Raw genomic sequence first — 18,937 nt, forward strand, 5'->3', positions numbered from 1 at the left:
TGATATTCCTCCAACCTGCTAGTCACTATTCCATCTCCTTTGCTAGATCTTCATCCATGTCATAACTACTAACTGTGATGGGACCCCAGACTTTGTCCTGTATTGTCCTTTCTGTTCCTTCCATACAATTTTATTTGGTGATCTCATCAATTCTTTGTAAACTTTGTCACTTGGTTGACTAGTGCATGTGAGAGAGAGGCAAGATTGTGGATGGTCTTGACAAATTAAATTTGGGTAACTGGTAGAATAGTGATGCCCTTAATAGAGAAAATATAAATTTTGGAGGAAAAGTGGTCATGGAAACCAGAGAATGAATTTAATTTTTGAAATGTTGAGTAATTAGGTCAGAAGCCAGATTACAAGAGATTGAAAAGTTAATGAGAAGTAAGAATATGGAGGGTAATGAGTAGAGGAGGCTTCTTTTAGGAGTTTGACTATGAAAGGGAGGAGAGCAACAGTAAATGACAATATCCTTTTTGCCATTTCTCCTTTGTAGTTCTTCATTGGTAGTGTTTTACAAGCTACTTATGTCTTTACACTCTCTGTTGACCTTTGAGTGACCTGCAATTTTAATTCTTTGGAAATTATAATTTATTATTACTCACTGCAATAAAGCATCACCAGAAGAATATTGACAGGTCTTTATTTTTAGGGAGGAGTTTAGGATCATTAAGAGTATTGCACAATTTCACAAATATAATCAAGAATAGCTTGACCTCTTATTCATTTTTGGCCCAGTTTATTGTTCATATGTAATGTCTGTATATGTGCAGTGATGTATAAACTTTATGAATCAATCTACCATAGTCTGGACAAGAGGTCATTCTTAGCTTTTGGGACTTACAAAAACAGATAATGGGCTTAATTTAGTTCATGGAATATGGTTTGTCAATCTCTGGTCTGGAGAATAGACTTGAAATAAGAAAGATCTGGGTTCAAATTCTGTCTCAGACATTTGCTAGTTGTATGAATCAGGTTAAGTCACTCAACCTCTCTGCCTCAATAAAATCACCATGGTAAAATCACTTACCTACTCCTTGCTTTTGGTAACTCTCCAGAACTAAATATTGCAAAGAAGGTGCTACCCTACATTGTAAGACAGTTTTCTTATTTGGAAATTCCCTATACCAAAAAAATCATAGGTCTGGTCCAGTGGTGGAATTCAAATAAATTAATAACCAGTTCTTTGCCCTAATGGCAATTTTAAGCATACAAAAATATTCAAATGGTAATTTGATATTTCATGCATTTAATACTCAAATAAGAATAATAAAAGAGGCACACAAAACTAGATTATGTTATATTACCCACAGTAGGCCAATATATCCTTATTTAGTGAAAGCAGCCATGTGACCACAGCAGCCAATGTTGGAACATATACAGAACCAAAACTCATTTTACCTATTCTAACTCTTTTTTCCTTCTATTCCATGACTTCTGAAATGGACAATAAGATAACCCTTGGAATCTTTATTTCTATTGGTTCATTATGTCCTAGCTTCCTATTGATTTCACTGTTCAGGGAACACTAGGGCACGACACAAAGGGAAAAACAATGACAACTTATATGTTTGTTTACTGAAGTAACAAAAATGAGGAAATTAAAATGTCATATTTCATCATTACAAGCTTGGTTCCATCAATTTTTTTCACCTATGAACGGAATGAACATTATTATGAGTGCTTAGAAAATGCTGTTGCATAGGTGAACATTAAAAAAGAAAAAGTAAGGAATGTAAATTTGTGTTTTTTTCACATTGGGCAAGTGCTATTTTTAACAACTAGTTCACTGAACTCAACATAAAATTAGGTATCAGTTCTGCCAAATCTGTGTGAACTGACTGAATCCCACCACCGGTCTGGTTCTGTCTCTTAGAAACATCACTTGGAAGGCTTTGCAGTGTTTTAGGCTTTGATGCAATTAGCACAATGTCATTTGCAAACAAGAACTTAACTGAAGGAAAGTTTAATTTTTAGAGCATAAATGAATACTATATTGCTTCATAAACTCCTTTTTTTTCCTTTCCTCCACAATCTTCTTTCTTGGAATTTTAAAGTCCTTTTTAGAAAGCAGAGGTTACTTATATCCAACACACTTCTCTGATTTATGGATAGGAACTTAATGAAGAGCTTTGGTGATCATATACTCCAGATCACAGACATTCCTTTACTACTATTGTGCTTTTAATATTTTTGCAACATATTTCTCTTTGAATTCAAAGAGGTGGTGAACTGCCATCTTCAGAATGTCTCTTTAAATATAAGTGGAATAAGAAATTAATGCCTACAGTTTTTTTAGATGACAAAATAAAGGCATGGGGAAGCTAGGCAGCACAGTGGATAGAGTACTGAGTCTGCAATTAGGAAGACTTATCTTCCTGAGTTCAATTCTTGTGTCAGAAACTTTCTAGCTGTGTGACTCTGGGCAAGTCATTTAATCTTTTTTGCTTCAGTTCAACATATATAAAAATTATCTGGCAAAGGAAATGGCAAACCATTCCATGACCCTAAATGGGGTCATGAAAAGTCAGAGACAACTGAAAAATGATTAAACAAAAACAGCAAACATACTTTTGTATGGAGGGATTATGGAGAATAATAGCTAACCAGTGGGACAACAGTCTAACATTATAATTCTGATGGAGCTATATTTCCATTGATACAGAACTTCATAAAGGGAAGTGTCAATCAGTGCTACATTAGCCCTGGATTGGCAACAGAAGAACTGGATTTGAATCCTGGTTCTGCTGTTTACTACTCCTATAATCTTAAGCAAATCATAAGATCCCTGGATCTTATTTTTCTCATCTGTTTCATAAAGAAATTGGACTAGATGATTTCTAAACCCTCCTTTCTAGGACATCATCAAAAGCAAACATAAAAAAATCCCATTGAACAGTATTAATAAAAGTTATGTAAAGTCTATTAAATCAATATTTACTCAGCAAATATTAAATATCTAGTATGTATAATGTTATGTGGTGAGGAAAAAACAATATTTCGATAACACATTTTTCCCCTCTTGGAGCTTATTCTCTGGAGATAATTAATCACAATATTAATTGGTTATCTATAATGCTACCAATTTGATATTCTTAAAGAACAGTTCTGACCATGTCACCTCCCAGTTTAAGAAACTCCAGAGTCTTCCTCTCCTTGTCTCTAGCACAATATTTAAACAACTCTGTTGTTTTTTAAAAGTCCTTCCCAATCTCACTCCCTACTTGCTTTTCCAGGCTTATTTATGCTATTCTTCTTTATGTATATTTAGCAACAGTTCTCCATGACTAAAGGAGATTCCATCTTTGCATACACAGTCTCTAAAATATCTAGAATGCACTTTCTTATTAACCTCTAAATGTTAAACTCTGTAGAGTCCTTGAAAGCATAGCTTGTACCATGTCCTATTAGAAGTTTATTCTGATGTACCCAGATGATATGCCTCTGCATTACTTTGGATATGTCTTCTTTTTGATCTTATGTATGAACTCCTCTTTGTAAAAGCATGCAGAAACATCGCTTGACTCCAAAGAAAGATAATCCTAACAAGTTTTACACACATACATCTCTTTTTCTAGGAACATATAAGCAAAAAGACAGAGAGACAGAAAGATAGATATAGAGAGACAGAGACAGTCACTCACAGGGAGGGAGGGAAGGGGAGGAAGGAGGAAGGGAGAGAGAGAGAGAGAGAGAGAGAGAGAGAGAGAGAGAGAGAGAGAGAGAGAGAATTTAATAATGGCTCAGAATTAAACCTAGACATATTGATCCAAGAATTTCCCTTTGTTCTTCCCCATATTGAGGTTCACTTGTTTACATGTGTAACTAAGTTATTTTACAAGTGTAACAAACACTCAAAATGAAATAAAATAGTTTTCTTTATCTGTAGCAAAACACATTTCAAAAATAAAGACATGGAATAGCTAGGTGACAGAGTGGACAGAGCACCAGCCCTGGAGTCAAGAGGACCTGAGTACAAATTTGACCTCAGATACTTTATAATTACCTATCTGGGTAAATTTGGGCAAGTCACTTAATCCCATTACCTTGAAAAAAACCAACAAAAATAAAAAAAATAAAGACATGATAAAATGAAGACATAACAAATAAAGACATAATAAACATGATTTAGAGAGTATGAAACTCCTGAGATACCAATTCACCAGGCAACAGTATGTGGGTGGGTGGGGGAGCAGAAAAGAGCTGACCTCACCAGGTCCTATAATGACAACAAATTTTGTACAGGTAAGAACTTCTTATTCTCTTCCTTTATATTATATATAAAATACTATGTATTTTAACCTAGACAGAGATAGTTTTGTTCCTAGAAAAATAGATATGTGTGTGTGTGTGTGTGTGTGTGTGTGTGTGTGTGTGTATGTATGTAAAACTTGTTAGGATTATCTTTCTCTGGAGTCAAACAATTATAAAGCTTTTCTTGATTGACAAGAGAAAGCAAGAAGAATATCAAGTACGATTGTACTGAACACAAATATTTTTTTAGTGGCCAAAGCTTGAAAGGCAGTTGGTGGTTCAGTGGATAGAGTCCAGTCTTCCTTACTCAACTTCCTCTATTAAAATTTTTTTTTTGGTTTTCTTTGAATTATAAAGATTTTATTTTTTTGAGTTTTACAATTTTTCCCCTAATCTTCTTTCCCTCCCCCCCACCCCCACACAGAAGGCAATTAGCCAGTCTTACATTGTTTCCATGGTATACATTGATCCAAATTGAATGTGATGAGAGAGAAATCATATCTTTAAGGAAGAAACATAAAGTATGAGAGATAGCAAGATCAGACAATAAGATATCAGTTTTTTCCCCCCTAAATTAAAGGTAATAGTCCTTGGTCTTTGTTCAAACTCCACAGTTCTTTCTCTGGATACAGATGGTATTCTCCATTGCAGACAGCCCCAAATTGTCCCTGGTTGTCACACTGATGGAATGAGTGAGTTCATCAAGGTTGATCATCACCCCCATGTTGCTGTTAGGGTGTATAATGTTTTTGTGGTTCTGCTCATCTTGCTCAGCATCAGTACATGCAAATCCCTTCAGGCTTCCCTGAATTCCTATCCCTCCTGGTTTTTAATAAAACAATAGTGTTCCATGACATACATATACCAAAGTTTACTAAGCCATTCCCCAATTGAAAGATATTACTTTATTTCCAATTCTTTGCCACCACAAACAGGGCTATTATTAAAATATGGTTTTAAACACTTAATAAGTCAATTTCCTCATTGATAAAATGAGCTGGAGAAGGAAATGGCAAACCACTAATATCTTTGCCAAGAAAATCCAGATATGATTGAAAATGACTGAACAGTAATAACAACAACAAAGCGTCATTACCCTAAAAAGTATGTACTGTCTTATTTTTTTGGTTTTCATTTCCTCTTCTTAGTTATATAAAAAACCCATTTAGGCAGAGACAGTGTCTAATGATATCAAACAAGAATTTATTAAATACAGTAGAACCTTGATTTAAAAAATTAAATTCATTCCCAGATTCTGTTCATCATGTGATTTATTCATAATGCAAAGCTAATTTTCCCATAGAAAATAATGTAAAATTGGATGATCCATACTATGTCCCCAGATATATTCATATAAAATGATTATTTATAATTTTAAGCAATTGCTTTGTCCCTAATGTACCTGAAGTACAGCAGCAGTGATTAGTACACAAAATCTCCTTCCACGAGAACATCAGGGGTTTCAATATTAGGAATTTTCTCTTTTATGCTACTTTCACTAAAAGTAACTACTGCCTTCACTTATTTTTCATTTGTAGGAATCACTTTCATATTTTGACTCACTGATTTTTTTCCCTTTTCCTTAGTTTCTGAGTGAGTTAGAAATAAGAGGTACTTGAAACAGGTAGACCAATTAGGAGGCTGTGTAAATGTCCAGGTTAGAGGTAATGAGGGCATGAGCAAATGGGATGATTGTGAATAGCCAGAAGGGGCTGTCCATGGAGAAAGTATTGAGTAGAAATGGACAATGTGTGTTGAGTGAGGTTCTTTTGTCGGACATATGAAAGTTAAAAAAAAATAACCATTGCCCTTAGTTGAATGTCATCCTTTTGCAAGCTGTTCAAGTTCAAACATGAGGTTCATATTGTGAATTATTGTTCATCCAGCAAGACAAATTTTGAGAAAAAGTTTTCCTTGTGCAGCAAAGTATACTTTAAACCAGGTTACTAGTAAACTGAAACTAGTAAAACTAGTAAAACTGTACTTACTATTTGCTAGGCATTAGGGAATCAAATATGAAAGTAAAATAACCTTGCCCTCAAGAAGTTTACATTCTCCTGGGGAAGACTAACTTGAACACAGATTCAATAAATACTGTACATACACAAAAAAATGTATGCTAGCAATTCAAGGCCCTAACAACTAAGACAATTAGTAAAGATATTTTGAAGGAAGTGGCACTTGAGCTAAGCTTTGAAGAAAATTAAGCATTATAAGAGGTAGAGAAGAAGAGAGAGAGAACTTTCCAAGTATAGGGGACAGAATGTGAAAACTGATAGAAGTCAGGTAAAGAAAAAAACAGATAGGTCTTTTTGCCTGGACCATAGAGTGAATGTAGGGGAGCAATTATACTTGACTTGGAAAGGTAGACTGGATATGAATTATAATGCTAAGTAGAAGTTTATACTTTATTCTAAAGGTTATGGGGTCTACTTAAGTTTCATAAGCAGAGGAATGTTATGCTTGGACCTGTAAGATAGGATTATCAATTTATTGCCTGTGTGGAGAATGGATTGGAGAAAGTAGAGACTAAATACAAGAAAAGCACTTAGGAGATTATTGTGGCATTCAGAAAAGAGGGCATGAGGGCCTGGACCAGGGTTGTTGTGTTATGAAGAGAGAGAAGGGGATGGATGTGAGAGATAGTGGATTGCTACAGATTTGTTTGGTTTTGGTTTTGGTTTTTGCAAGGCAATGGGGTTAAATGACTCAGCCAAGGTCACACAGCTAGGTTAAGTTACTGAGGCTGGATCTGAACTCAGGTCCTCCTGACTCTAGGGTGGGTACTCTATCCACTGTGCATCTCTTTCACTCATAATGCCTCCCCTTTGAGATTATCTTTCGTTTACACTGTATATATATATCTTATTTATATATGTAGTTGTTTGCATGTTGACTAGATTCCCAGATTTTAGCACAGTGTGGGTAAGGCTGGAAATGCAAACAATGATAATAATTTACATTTATATGGCAATATAACATTTATAAAATATTTTACCTACATTTGATCTCTATGACAACATTGTGATGGAAGAACTCCAAGTATTATTATCCCCATTTTATAAGGAGAAGGTGGTGGGGGGGAACACCTACTATGTGACAGACAGTTTACAATTATTATCTTGTTTGATCCTCACAACAACCCTGGGAGGTAAGTATTCCCATTTTACAGTTGAGGATACTGAGGATAGATGAAAATGGTTTACTCAACCAGTAAGTGTTTGGTATTAGTTTTTAACTCTTGTCTTCCTGACTCTAAGTCAATAGTACAATACACTACCCACCACCTAGCTATCCATTTTACAGATGAAGATGCTATGAGGGCTCTGTGCCAGATAATGAGTATACAAATAGAAAAATGATACAACACTTGCCCATTCCTGGGACTGCCTGTTAAGGTGAACTGAGGCAGCCTAGGAGGGCTTAAATTGGCCTAGGACATGGTGGCTTTTTGATGCTCAGTTTGAAACCATTTGAAGCTAAAGAGTGAAGAAAAATAACAATATCTGGAAGCAATTAGAGACTTGGGTGGATCAGTCCAAAAAACAATGTTAAGCAGACATGAAACAAAGCACTAAAGTTAAAAACAACAAAGAGTTCAGGGAGCAGTCATCATCACCATTATCGTTAATGATAATAAAAATAATGATGATGATAATCATAACACATGGTATTTACCCAGTAATTCAGTCCTTCCATCCCTTCTTCTATCCTCATATCAAAGTGCACATTTGTTGTTATACTTATCCTTCTCCAAAACCAGTCTGATTGGGAGGATTCTGGGCTCATCAACAAGCATTTAATGACTTAGTGCCTACTAAGTGCTAAATGCTGTGCTAAGTAAAGAAAGGCAAAGGCAGTCCCTGTCTTCAATAGTAACTTTTAGTATTTTTCTATCACTTTACACAGGTCATTTCACTGATCCTTTAATATAGGTATCATTATTATCCTTTATTTTACAGAGAGAAGTTGTCTCCTGCCTAGAAATGTAAATGGTTGAAGGAAGATTTGAATTCAGGTCTTTTTGATTCAAGTCCAATCTTTCAGGTTAAGGAGGTCATATTGTACTGGAGGAACTTCCAATGTATAATGGGGATAATAAGGAGATAGTGATTAAGTGAAAAAAGAAATGAATTAGAATAAAAGATTAGAAGAGACAGCAATCTCCTGCTTTCTCAATTATGTCAAATTTCAACTCCTCCCTACTGGCTCTTTCCCCCCTCTATAATACTCCATTCTCCTTCATCAGACACAATCAATAGTAAAATCAGCCACTGGCACTGAACCTGATCAACCTTTAGTCTTCTCAGGTACATGCTTTACATCTAACATCACCTTTCCATCAGGTTCATCTGGAAACTTAAAAAGAATGTTTATTCATTACAGTAGTCTTTTATCTTGAAATAACTATTTCATGATATTCTCAGGAAAGACTTCCACTTACTCTTAGAGAGGTTGACATCTATATATTTACAGTACTGATTAAAGAGTGGAGCCCAGGATATGAGCAATGGAATCTTATCTTCAGGGTACAAAACAATTCTGTCTCTCTTAGAGAAATAAGGATGAAATAAAATGATTCTCACAAAACTGGATAACCCTGTAAAGGGTACATTATCTTCCACTTATTTTCCCAATCTGTTCAGGGACCTAAGTGTAACTTCCAATTATTTTTTTTTTGGGGGGGAAGAGAGAACACAGAGAGAGGGAGAGCGAGAGAGAGACTGAGACAGAGACTTCAGTATAGGGGAGAGGAAGAGTCAATTTCTTTGGCTAGGGTCCAAAGGGAGAGGCATCAGGACAAGGCTGAGGTCAGGAAAACAAACAGGAGCTTAGAGCTTCCCACCCCATTCCACTGATCACAGAAGAGGCTGAACCGGGAAATGGTGAAGTCCATCCCTCAAGTACCCAATTTGATGTAGTCATTTCCTGACTCCACTTTTCCTAACTTGAGTCAGCAATCAGTCCTCCTACCTGTTCTGTCACTGCTTGAATTGTCCTCAGATGGTGCTCTTTGAACAGGAAGAATTTGCCAAGACGAAAAGCACCTTTTGCAATTCAGAAGCGTAAGAACAATAGAACTTATTCACCTCCTGTATTCCTGTATTAGGTACCGAACTGATGTCCACATTCAAACTGGTTGTATGGCCTATTCATGGAGGACTAGTATTTCCCATGTGAGGTCTTGCTCAGCCATTTTCAGGACTGCTCATCTACCTTTGGTGGCCACCTGTTGCTCAATTCTTACCTGTGGCTTTAAAAAGCAAGCACAATGGCCACACCCAGTAAACCTTGGCAGATGGGTTAAATCAGTTTGAGGGTAACCAAAGCTTTAAACTCCCTTGGGGAGTTAGGGGAATGCCTTCCCCACAAGCATATGAAGACTTCTCCCTGAGGAATGGGTGGATGAGAACAATTTGTTCCAACTGTCATGAAGGTGTCTGAAGCAAGAACTATGGAGTGCTTAGAGCTTAGTAAAATATGGAAGGCACTGCATCCCTGGCTGTGGCTAATCACTCTGATTTTTGACTTACCATTGGACTTTCAAGGAAGAGAGAGTGGTGCTGACTGATGTGTGCAAGACTACCTTACTTAAATCTAATTCACTCGTACTTTAAGATGTCACTCCCAATATTACTGGACTTTTTGAAAATGAAGATTGAACAGCAACAACTTTCCAACCAAGTAGCACTATAAATCACTTCTTCCTTTCCTCCAAGAAGTTGTTTGGAATGAGGAAAATGATAAACTAAAGAGCTGAGAACTAGAGACATCTAGTCCAATCTTCATTTTATAGTTGAGGAAACTGAAATCCAGGGAGATAAAATGATTGTATAAGGTCATATAGTCAATAAATAGTAGAAATGAGATTTGAACCTAGGACCTCTAATTCCAATTCTAGTTTTTCCTCATTTATTGTTTTGTTTGAGAGTATTAGGAGGGATGTAGCAAGCTTTATGCAAGACCCAAAGGGAAATTTGAACAGCTAGCAAATATCATTAGCAAGATTTGAAGTCAAGATGTTCCTGGCTCCAAGGACTGCAATCTATCCATTATTCTGTGAGAATAAAAACATTAACTATAAAACCTGGTCTAATTACTCCTTCTTACTGCTTCTTTGATTTGAAAAGTGATTGGAAGGGGAGTGGTCATATTAAAAAGAAGTTTTGGTTGGTTCAAGTTGTTGGTTTGTTGTTGAATAAAAATTTACTTGACAAGCATGGATGTGAAGATGTGAATAGCATCAGATTGTCTTCCCTTAAGGGACTTACAAACTAATAAGAATCATATATTAGATTATAAACTCTTGTAGAGCAGGTGTTATGGGGGAAATATTGCCTAAGTTTTTGTAGTGGGTAACTGCTGCTGAAATATATATATTTCTTAATTTTATTTAATTTTATTTTTTTAATTCTCATTTTGTACAAATTTTTTTTTTACATTAATAAAATATTCTTGTTTAAGAGTAAACAAAATAAACCTCCCCCCCCATGAATATAGACTTGCTTGGGCGATAAAGTAAAGGGGAGAGAAAAAAATTAAAATAAAAAAATAGTAATAATTGTAGGTATGGCCAGGTGGTGCAATGGATGAAGCACCAGCCCTGGAGCCATGAGCACCCGAGCCCACATCCAGCCCCATAGACCCAACAATCACCCAGCCGTGTGATATGCAAGCCATCCGATCCCCACTGCCCTGCAAAAACCAAAAAGGAGGGGAAAAAAAGAACCAAAATAAAATAAAATAGTAATCATAGTAAGGGTGGGTGGGTGACAGACAGAGCATTGGCCCCTGAGCCAGGAGCACCTGGGTCCAAATCTGGCCTCAGACACCCAAAGATCACCCTGCTATGTGGCCCCAGGCAGGCCACCCAGCCCCATTTGCCCTGCGCCCTCCCCCAAATAATAATAGTAAAAAATGTGCTTCAGTCTTTGTTCCAACACCAACAACTCTGTTATGGGTGGATCGCATTATTTATGGTAAGTCCATCGCAAAAGTTGCTTCCATATTTTTCCAACATTGCCATTGCTGATCGCAACTCCCTCCTTTCTTATTTCTCCACTACCATGTACTATATTTTCTCTCTCCTTTCATTCTGACTCTGCTGTAGGGTCCCTGAGTGGCGCAGCAGACAGATCCCTGGTCCTGGGGCCAAGAAGCCCTGAGCCCCCATACCACCCCTTAGGCCCAGAATCCACCTGGCCCTGTGGTCCTGGACAGGCCATGCAACCCCAGCCCCTTGCAAGAAGTAAAAAAGAAAATGTGTTATATCTGATCACTCTACCCCCGTGGTCCATCCTGTCCTCCTTTGTTCACAACCCCACCCCTTCCCCCTGCTCCCCCCACCTTCTTACTTCAGATGCCTATATCCCATTGAGTATATATGCTGTTTCCTCTCCTAGCCATCTCTGATGAGAGCAAAGGTTCCCTCATTCCCCCTTGCCTCCCCCCTTCCATATCATTGCAATAGCTCATTGTAATAAAAAAATCTTATTATATGAAATATCTTGGCCTATTCCTCCTCTCCTTTTTCTTTCTCCCATTACATTTCCCTTTTTTTCTATTGACTCCATTTTTACACCATATTTTATCTTTGAATTCAGTTTACTCCTGTGCTTCAACTATAAAAGCTCCCTCTACCTGCTCTATTAACTGAGAAGGTTCATATGAGTTTTATCAGTGTCATTTTTCTATGCAGGAATACATACAGTTCTTCATCATTAAGTCCCTCATATTTTCCCCCTTTCCTCCAATCTCCATGCTTCACCTGAGTCCTGTATCTGAAGATCAAATCTTCTGTTCAGCTCTGGCCATTCCAAAAGGAACCTTTGAAATTTCGCTGGTTCATTGAAAGTCCATCTTTTTCCCTGGAAGAGGACATTCAGCCTTGCTGGGTAGTTCATTCTTGGCTGCATTCTAAGCTCTTTTGCCTTCTGGTATATTGTATTCCAAGCCCTATGAGCTTCCAGTGTAGCTGCTGCTAATCCTGTGTGATCCTGACTGCAGCTCCATTATATTTGAACTGTGTCCTTCTGGCTGCTTGTAATATTTTCTCTTTGACTTGGGAGTTCTGGAACTTGGCTATAATATTCCTAGTGGTTGATTTTTTGGGATCTCTTTCTCGGGGGGAATCGGTGGATTCTCTCCATTTCTATTTTGCCCTCTGCTTCTAGAATATCAGGGCAATTTTCCTATAGTAATTCTTTGAAAATGATGTCAAGGCTCTTTTCCTGATCATGACTTTCAGGTATTCCAATAATTTTTAAATTATCTTTCCTAAGTCTGTTTTCCATATCAGCTTTTTCAATGAGATATTTCACATTTTCTTCTAATTTTTCACTTTTTTGGTTTTGAAGTATTGATTCCTGATTTCTGGTAAATTCATCAATCTCCCTGAATTCTGTTCTTTGTCTGAAGGATTTGTTCTCCTCAGAGAGTTTTCTTATCTCTTTTTCCATCTGGCCAATTTTGCTTTTTAAGGCATTCTTCTCCTCAATAACTTTTTGAACTGTTTTATTTGACCTAAGCTGGTTTTTAACATGCTATTTTCTTCAGCATTTTTTTGGATTTCCTTGACTAAGCTGCTGACTTCATTTTCATGTTTTTCCTGCATCTCTCTCCTTTCTTTTCCCAGTTTTTCTTCCAACTCTCTCATTTGATTTTCAAAGCCTTTTTTGAGCTCTGTCATAGCCTGAGCCCAATTTCTGTTTTTCTTGGAGTCTTTAGATGTAGGAGCTTGTGCTTCCTCATCTTCAGACTGAGTATTTTGATCCTTCTTGGGCTCATTTGCAAAATATTTCTCAACGGTCTTCCTCTTATTTCTTTGCTTGCTCATTTTCCCAGCCTGGGCCTGGTTTGGGGGTGCTTCCTGAGCTTTTGGGACACTCCCACAAGAGTCTCAGAGTGTAAGGCACTGTCTTCCCTCCTGGTCTGTGAATGACCATAAGCACCCCCCTCTGCCACAGGGCTGAGGTGGGGGCCCTGCTGTTCTATGTGGGGGGCCTAGACTGGGATCAGGATCTGAATGTGGTCAGAGCTCCAGAGTCCTGTTCCAGGGGCAGAGGACAGAGCTCAGCAGTCTCTCTCTCTCTTCATCTCCCTCATCTCAGTGGGCTCATGCCCTGGGGGATCCAGCTTAAAGGCTCTGCCTGCTTCTGTTCCTGGTCTGGGCTGCTGAAAGTCCATGTTGCTTTCTGTGTGCCCTGAGGGCTGGGCTCCAGGTGCTTGCTTTGGCAGAGGTTCCCCGCTGTTCCCCCACTTTGTGCCCGGTGCTCCCCGGGGTACAGCTTAGGACACTCCCCCGCTGCTGTGAGCCATGGCTCCCAGTGCCCTGGGGTTGCCTCTGGGAGGCTGAAGTTCTTTCTTTCTAGCGGGCCACCCCTCTGGCAGGCTGCCCCTCCAACCCCGGGGAGCAGAGCCTTTCTGCTCTTTTCCAGGTTACCTTGAGTGGGAGAACTGCCTCAATGAGTCCCTTTGTGGGTTCTGTCTCTTGAAAGTTTAGTTAGAGTCCTTAGTTTCAAGGTTTATCACAGAGCGCCTAAGACTGGATCACTTCTTGTCGCCATCTTGGCTCCACCCCCTATATATTTCTTATAATGCAAAAGTTATGGAGGTAAAGACCTCAGTTTCATTATTATACTCAAGCATAGATTAAGGCCTCAGAGAAAATCTGAATGATCATGAGGATTCTAAAAAAGGTTTCTTATAGGCAAATTTATATCAGAGAGATATAACAGAGAAATAATAGTTCATTTACATATTACAATCTTGGACATTCCTCTTAGGCCATAAAAATGAAAAAGAAGCTAGACCTATAATCCTATATTTCCTTCAATGTCATAAACGTTGAACAAATTTAAGACAAGGTGATAATCTCATACACTCCTTAAGTAATCAAACTTTTTTTATCAAATAAACTCTATAAGTGAGCAAAATTAGGTTAGAGTTGAAACTATACTTAGAGGATTCACAAGGCCATTACAGCTAGGTAATTATTAAGTGTCTGAGGTTGGATTTGAACTCAGGTACTCTGACTCCAGGGCCGGTGCTCTATCCACTGCACCACCTAGCCACCCCAACTTTACCCTTTTTAACCTCATTGTCCTTATCTGTAAAATGAGCTGAAGAAGAAAATGGTAAACTACTCTAGCATCTTTGCCAAGAAAACCTCAAATGGGGTTACAGAGTCAGACATGACTGAAATTCCTGAATAACAACAATAATGGCAAACTAAAAGGCTAGAAAAGGACAGATATTATAATCTTCCAAAAAAAGAAAAGGATAGAATTTATGAATTCTAAGTCACTGAATGTGATTTTGATTCTTGGCAAAATTATAGAATATACATTTCAAAGTGCAGGGAATGAACTCTAGTGGGTCTTAAAAAAGCAGTGATCACAAAGAATCAATAAGGCTTCATCAAGAATGTTTACTTAGATATTAGCAAGGCATTTGACAAACCCCACATTATTCTTGTAGAAAAAATGGAGAAATATAGACTAGATGAGAATTCAATTAGATTGATTTGGATCTGTGAGATATTTATGATTTGATGTTAACTTGGGAGGAAGTCTCTAGCGGAGTTCTGTCAAGATCTGATCTTGATCCTCTTATTTTTATCAAAGACTTGAACAAAGCAACAAATCACATGCTTTATATTCATAGTTAATTCAGGTATGAATGGTAGGTATGACTGGTTCACAAGAGTTAGAATTTTTAAAAAATCTAAAACATTAAGTTAAATTAGAAGGTGAAATTTTTTAAGGACCAATCAGTTAGACAGTCAAACAACCAGCAATCATTTAGCACTCTCCTCATGCTGAATACTGAGATAAATGTTGAGATTACAAGGTAAAGCTTAAAACGATCCCTGCTACTGAGTTTACAGTGTAATGGAGGAGTCAATATGCAGACATTTATATACAAACTAGATATATATATACAGAATAAATCAGAGGAAAGGCACAGCCTCACTGTGATTTAAAATATCAGTTTTACTAAAGCTGGGTGATAGAGGCTAGGCTACATAGAAAATCATCTGAAAAAGAGGGATTATAGTAAACTATAGCAAAATATGGCAGCCAAAAAATAAAGTTCAGTCTTAGGGTACATTAACAGAAGTGTTGTGCCTAGGACCAGAGAGGTAGTAGTTTACCATTCTTTGCTTTCAGCAAGCTATAATAAGGGTGTTATTATCAGTTATGAATGTCATATTTTTGATTTTTTAAAATTGTTTTTGTGGGGACAATGGGGTTAAGTGACTTACTCAAAGTCATACAACTAGTAAGTATCAAGTGTCTAAGGCCATATTGTACCTCAGATCCTCCTGACTTCAGGGCTGGTGCTGTATTCATTATGCCACCTGGCTGCCTTGAATGTCATATTTTTGAGATGATATTGATAAACTGGAGAGCACATAGAGGAGAGCAATCAGGATGGTGAAGAGTCTAGAATATACTGAATGAGAATCAGTGACTATGGATGACTTGTTTATAGAAGATTTAGGGGAACATGATAACTGTCTTCAAATATCTTCAAATAAGACAGTTTCTTCTGGAACTAATCTTTATCTAGAATCTAGACTTCATATAGGTTTAGTATTGATATTGCTTCATTTTCTAGAGTACTTTTTTTTATCAAAATGGAGTTACTTGGTCTATTTCTTTTAATTTAATCTATTTTAGCCATAACTTTGTTTGAGATCATAATTGCTACTCTGCCTTTTTTTTAATCCATTGAAAATAAAACTCTAACCTTCCATTTTAACTCTGTATCTGTCTTAAATGTCTTTCCAACATATTGTTGGATTCTGATTTTTAATTCATTCTGCTATTTCCTTTTCATGAATTTATCCCATTCCCATTCAAAAGTTATAATTATTATAATTCAGGTTGACCCCAAACCACTGAAGTCAGAGCAATTTATGGAAATTACAAAGAAGCAAATTTAAGCTTGATGAAAGGAAATACTTTCTAACAACTAGAGCTTTCGAGAAGTGGAATGGGATGCCTTGGGGAGTAGAAATATGTAAGGAAAGCCTGGTTGGCTTCTTATAAGGTATGCTGAAGAGGAGATTCATATTTAGGGATGGGTTAGACTATATGGCCTCTAAAATTCCTTCCAACTCTAAAATCTTGTTCTTCTGTGAATATACATCTAATGAATGAATAAATCTCCTACAGGAAAACATTTTATTCTATTGAAATATCTGATTCACTTAAGTTGAAGATTTATCACACATAGTAATGTAATACATTTCCTTCTCTTTTTCAGACCTGTTCGTGTGCCTGTTAGAAAAAGAAGCTGTTTAGAGCCATGGGTTATTGGCTTAATCACCTTTATATCCCTGATTGTTCTAGCAGTGTGTATTGGACTCATCGTTCATTATGTGAGATATAGTAAGTATCAGTTAGATTTTTTTCCCAGTTATCTAGAGAGAGTTCTCATTTTTGTTTTAGATTTACTCTTTTAGCTTCATAATTCAAGCTCTTATGAATAAGCCTTCCTTGAATTTTCATCACTTCATGTATTGTTTATAGATCAGTACTTCCTTCTGGGAAGGCTACCAAAGACCACAGTGCCTCATGCCTTCCAGTTTTTTGCCTTAGATTTAGAAAGGTCTGGCACGCACTGGTTGTATGATCCTACATGAGACACTTGTAAATTATGTGACTGCATATGACTTCATAAAACTTTCTGAACAGTTAATGATCTGCCTTGATAGAGGGAGTTCCCCAACTGAGGATCACAGGTTTGTATCCCTATTCCCCAAAAGCAAGGTTCAGATTGGAAGAATGAAACAGAATCTGAGGTCTTAATACCCTGAACCTCCTAAAGGTTTAGGAAAACCCAATATATTTAAAATTTTGATATTAAAGAATTTAATGTCACTTCAGACATTTCAGAGTTGTAGACAGAAAGGCAATGAGCATCTATGAACATAATGTTATTTAAAAATTTTTTATTATAAAATGGTTTTATAAAGATTTTTTCACCAACCTTTTTTTGCAAAGGGTTTTTTTTTTATATTTTTCTACTTCCCTCCCTTCTCTTCAGCCTTCCCCTGACATAAAGTAATCTAATTTAGACTCTACATGTATACATAGTATTATACAATGGGGATTAAAAATAAGCAAAAAGATTGTCCTTACCCTTGGGAGTTTACATTCTAATGGATAAGCCTATATACAAAAGGGAACTGAAAAGGGAGCGGGGAAGATACTTATGAGTCTTGAATGTCTTCTTAATTAGAAGCAGCAGAGTTAAGAGGGAAATGAAAGATGAACACAATTTAGGATCTTCTTCCAAATAGAGACTCTAGGAGGTACTCATCCATGTGAAAAGGGGGCAGTATTACAGGATGAGAAGTCCCCAGGAGTTGAGAAAAATTTTAGGACAGGCTCTATTCTGTAGTGAAATATTTATATTGACCCATTTCTTAATCATTTTTCCATCTCTATTTGTTATAAACTCTATCTTATCCTATACAAAATCCTAAGAGATTAATTAGGATAAATGTATTATAAAGGGTATTTCTGAAGAAACTGACTATATTGTGGGCACTTCATAGAAAAAAAGAATAAAAAATTCCCATGATGTTGGATGGCCCTGAGTGGCCCTTCAGACATGTTCTTTTAAGATGGAATAATTTCTGAAATCAATGGATATATGGAATGTTAGGACCGAACAAGACCATACATCTTATCTAATGAGTCACTTTCCCCTCCCATCTCCCTTACTTTATTTCATAGATGAGGAAGACAAGGCTCTCTTTTTTATTTCAACTAGTCAGGAGAATCTGAGTTCCAATCTGGCCTTAGGCATTTGATACTTACTAGTTGTATGACTTTGAGTAAGTCATTTAACCCCATTGTCCCCACAAAAACAATTTAAAAAAATCAAAAATATGACAACATTCATAATTGATAATAACACCCTTGTTATGGTGTGATGAAGGAAGAGAATGGTAAACTGATATTATGAAAATAAGAAATGAGATCAAAATTTCATTTTTCTTAATGTTCTCATTCTTACTACATAAATGTGATTTTTAAAAATTATGTATGTGTGGTAAACAAAGGAATACAAGTGAACTAGCTACATAATGGGTGCTTGTTTCTTTGTACACATATTTGGTTGTATTGAGTATCGAGAAGTCATTCACATTATTTGCTTATCTTTATAGTTGCATTGTACAGGAGATTTTTTTCATCCAAAATGATTGTTACTTTGTGAAGCATAGCTCACTATTAGCACATTTTTGCTGCCTTTATTCATGACAAGAATTGTCCATATGAGAAATGTATATCTCTTATGCAGCCAACTTAATAAAAAAAAGTTGAAAAAGAAAAAAAACCACAACACTTCTGTTAATGCACCCTAAGACTGAATTTTATTTTTTGGCTGCCATATTTTGCTATAGTATACTATAATCCCTCTTTTTCAGATGATTTTCTCTGTAGCCTAGCCTCTATCATCCAGCTTTAGTATAACTGATATTTTAAATCACAGTGTGATTGTGCCTTTCCTTTGATTATCTCTGATTTATTCTGTATATATATCTAGTTTGTATATAAATGTCTGCATATTGGCTCCTCCATTACACTGTAAACTCAATAACAGGGATTGTTTTAAGCTTTACCTTGTAATCCCAACACTTATCTCAGTATTCAGCATGAGGAAA

At 36.7% G+C, this 18,937-nt stretch overlaps 1 protein-coding gene across 1 annotated transcript in view; it reads left to right on the forward strand.

Annotated features, from left to right (window-relative positions):
- The window catches only part of TMPRSS11E (transmembrane serine protease 11E), a 66,235-nt gene that overhangs the window by 14,925 nt on the left and 32,373 nt on the right, over nucleotides 1–18,937 (forward strand). Inside the window, exon 2 of the mRNA XM_074229321.1 lies at nucleotides 16,528–16,652. Within this exon, the coding sequence (XP_074085422.1) occupies nucleotides 16,528–16,652 (125 nt within the window). The remainder of the gene's footprint in view (nucleotides 1–16,527; nucleotides 16,653–18,937) is intronic.

This window comes from Macrotis lagotis, chromosome 3 (genome assembly GCF_037893015.1).
Source record: "Macrotis lagotis isolate mMagLag1 chromosome 3, bilby.v1.9.chrom.fasta, whole genome shotgun sequence".
Lineage (NCBI taxonomy): Eukaryota > Metazoa > Chordata > Mammalia > Peramelemorphia > Peramelidae > Macrotis > Macrotis lagotis.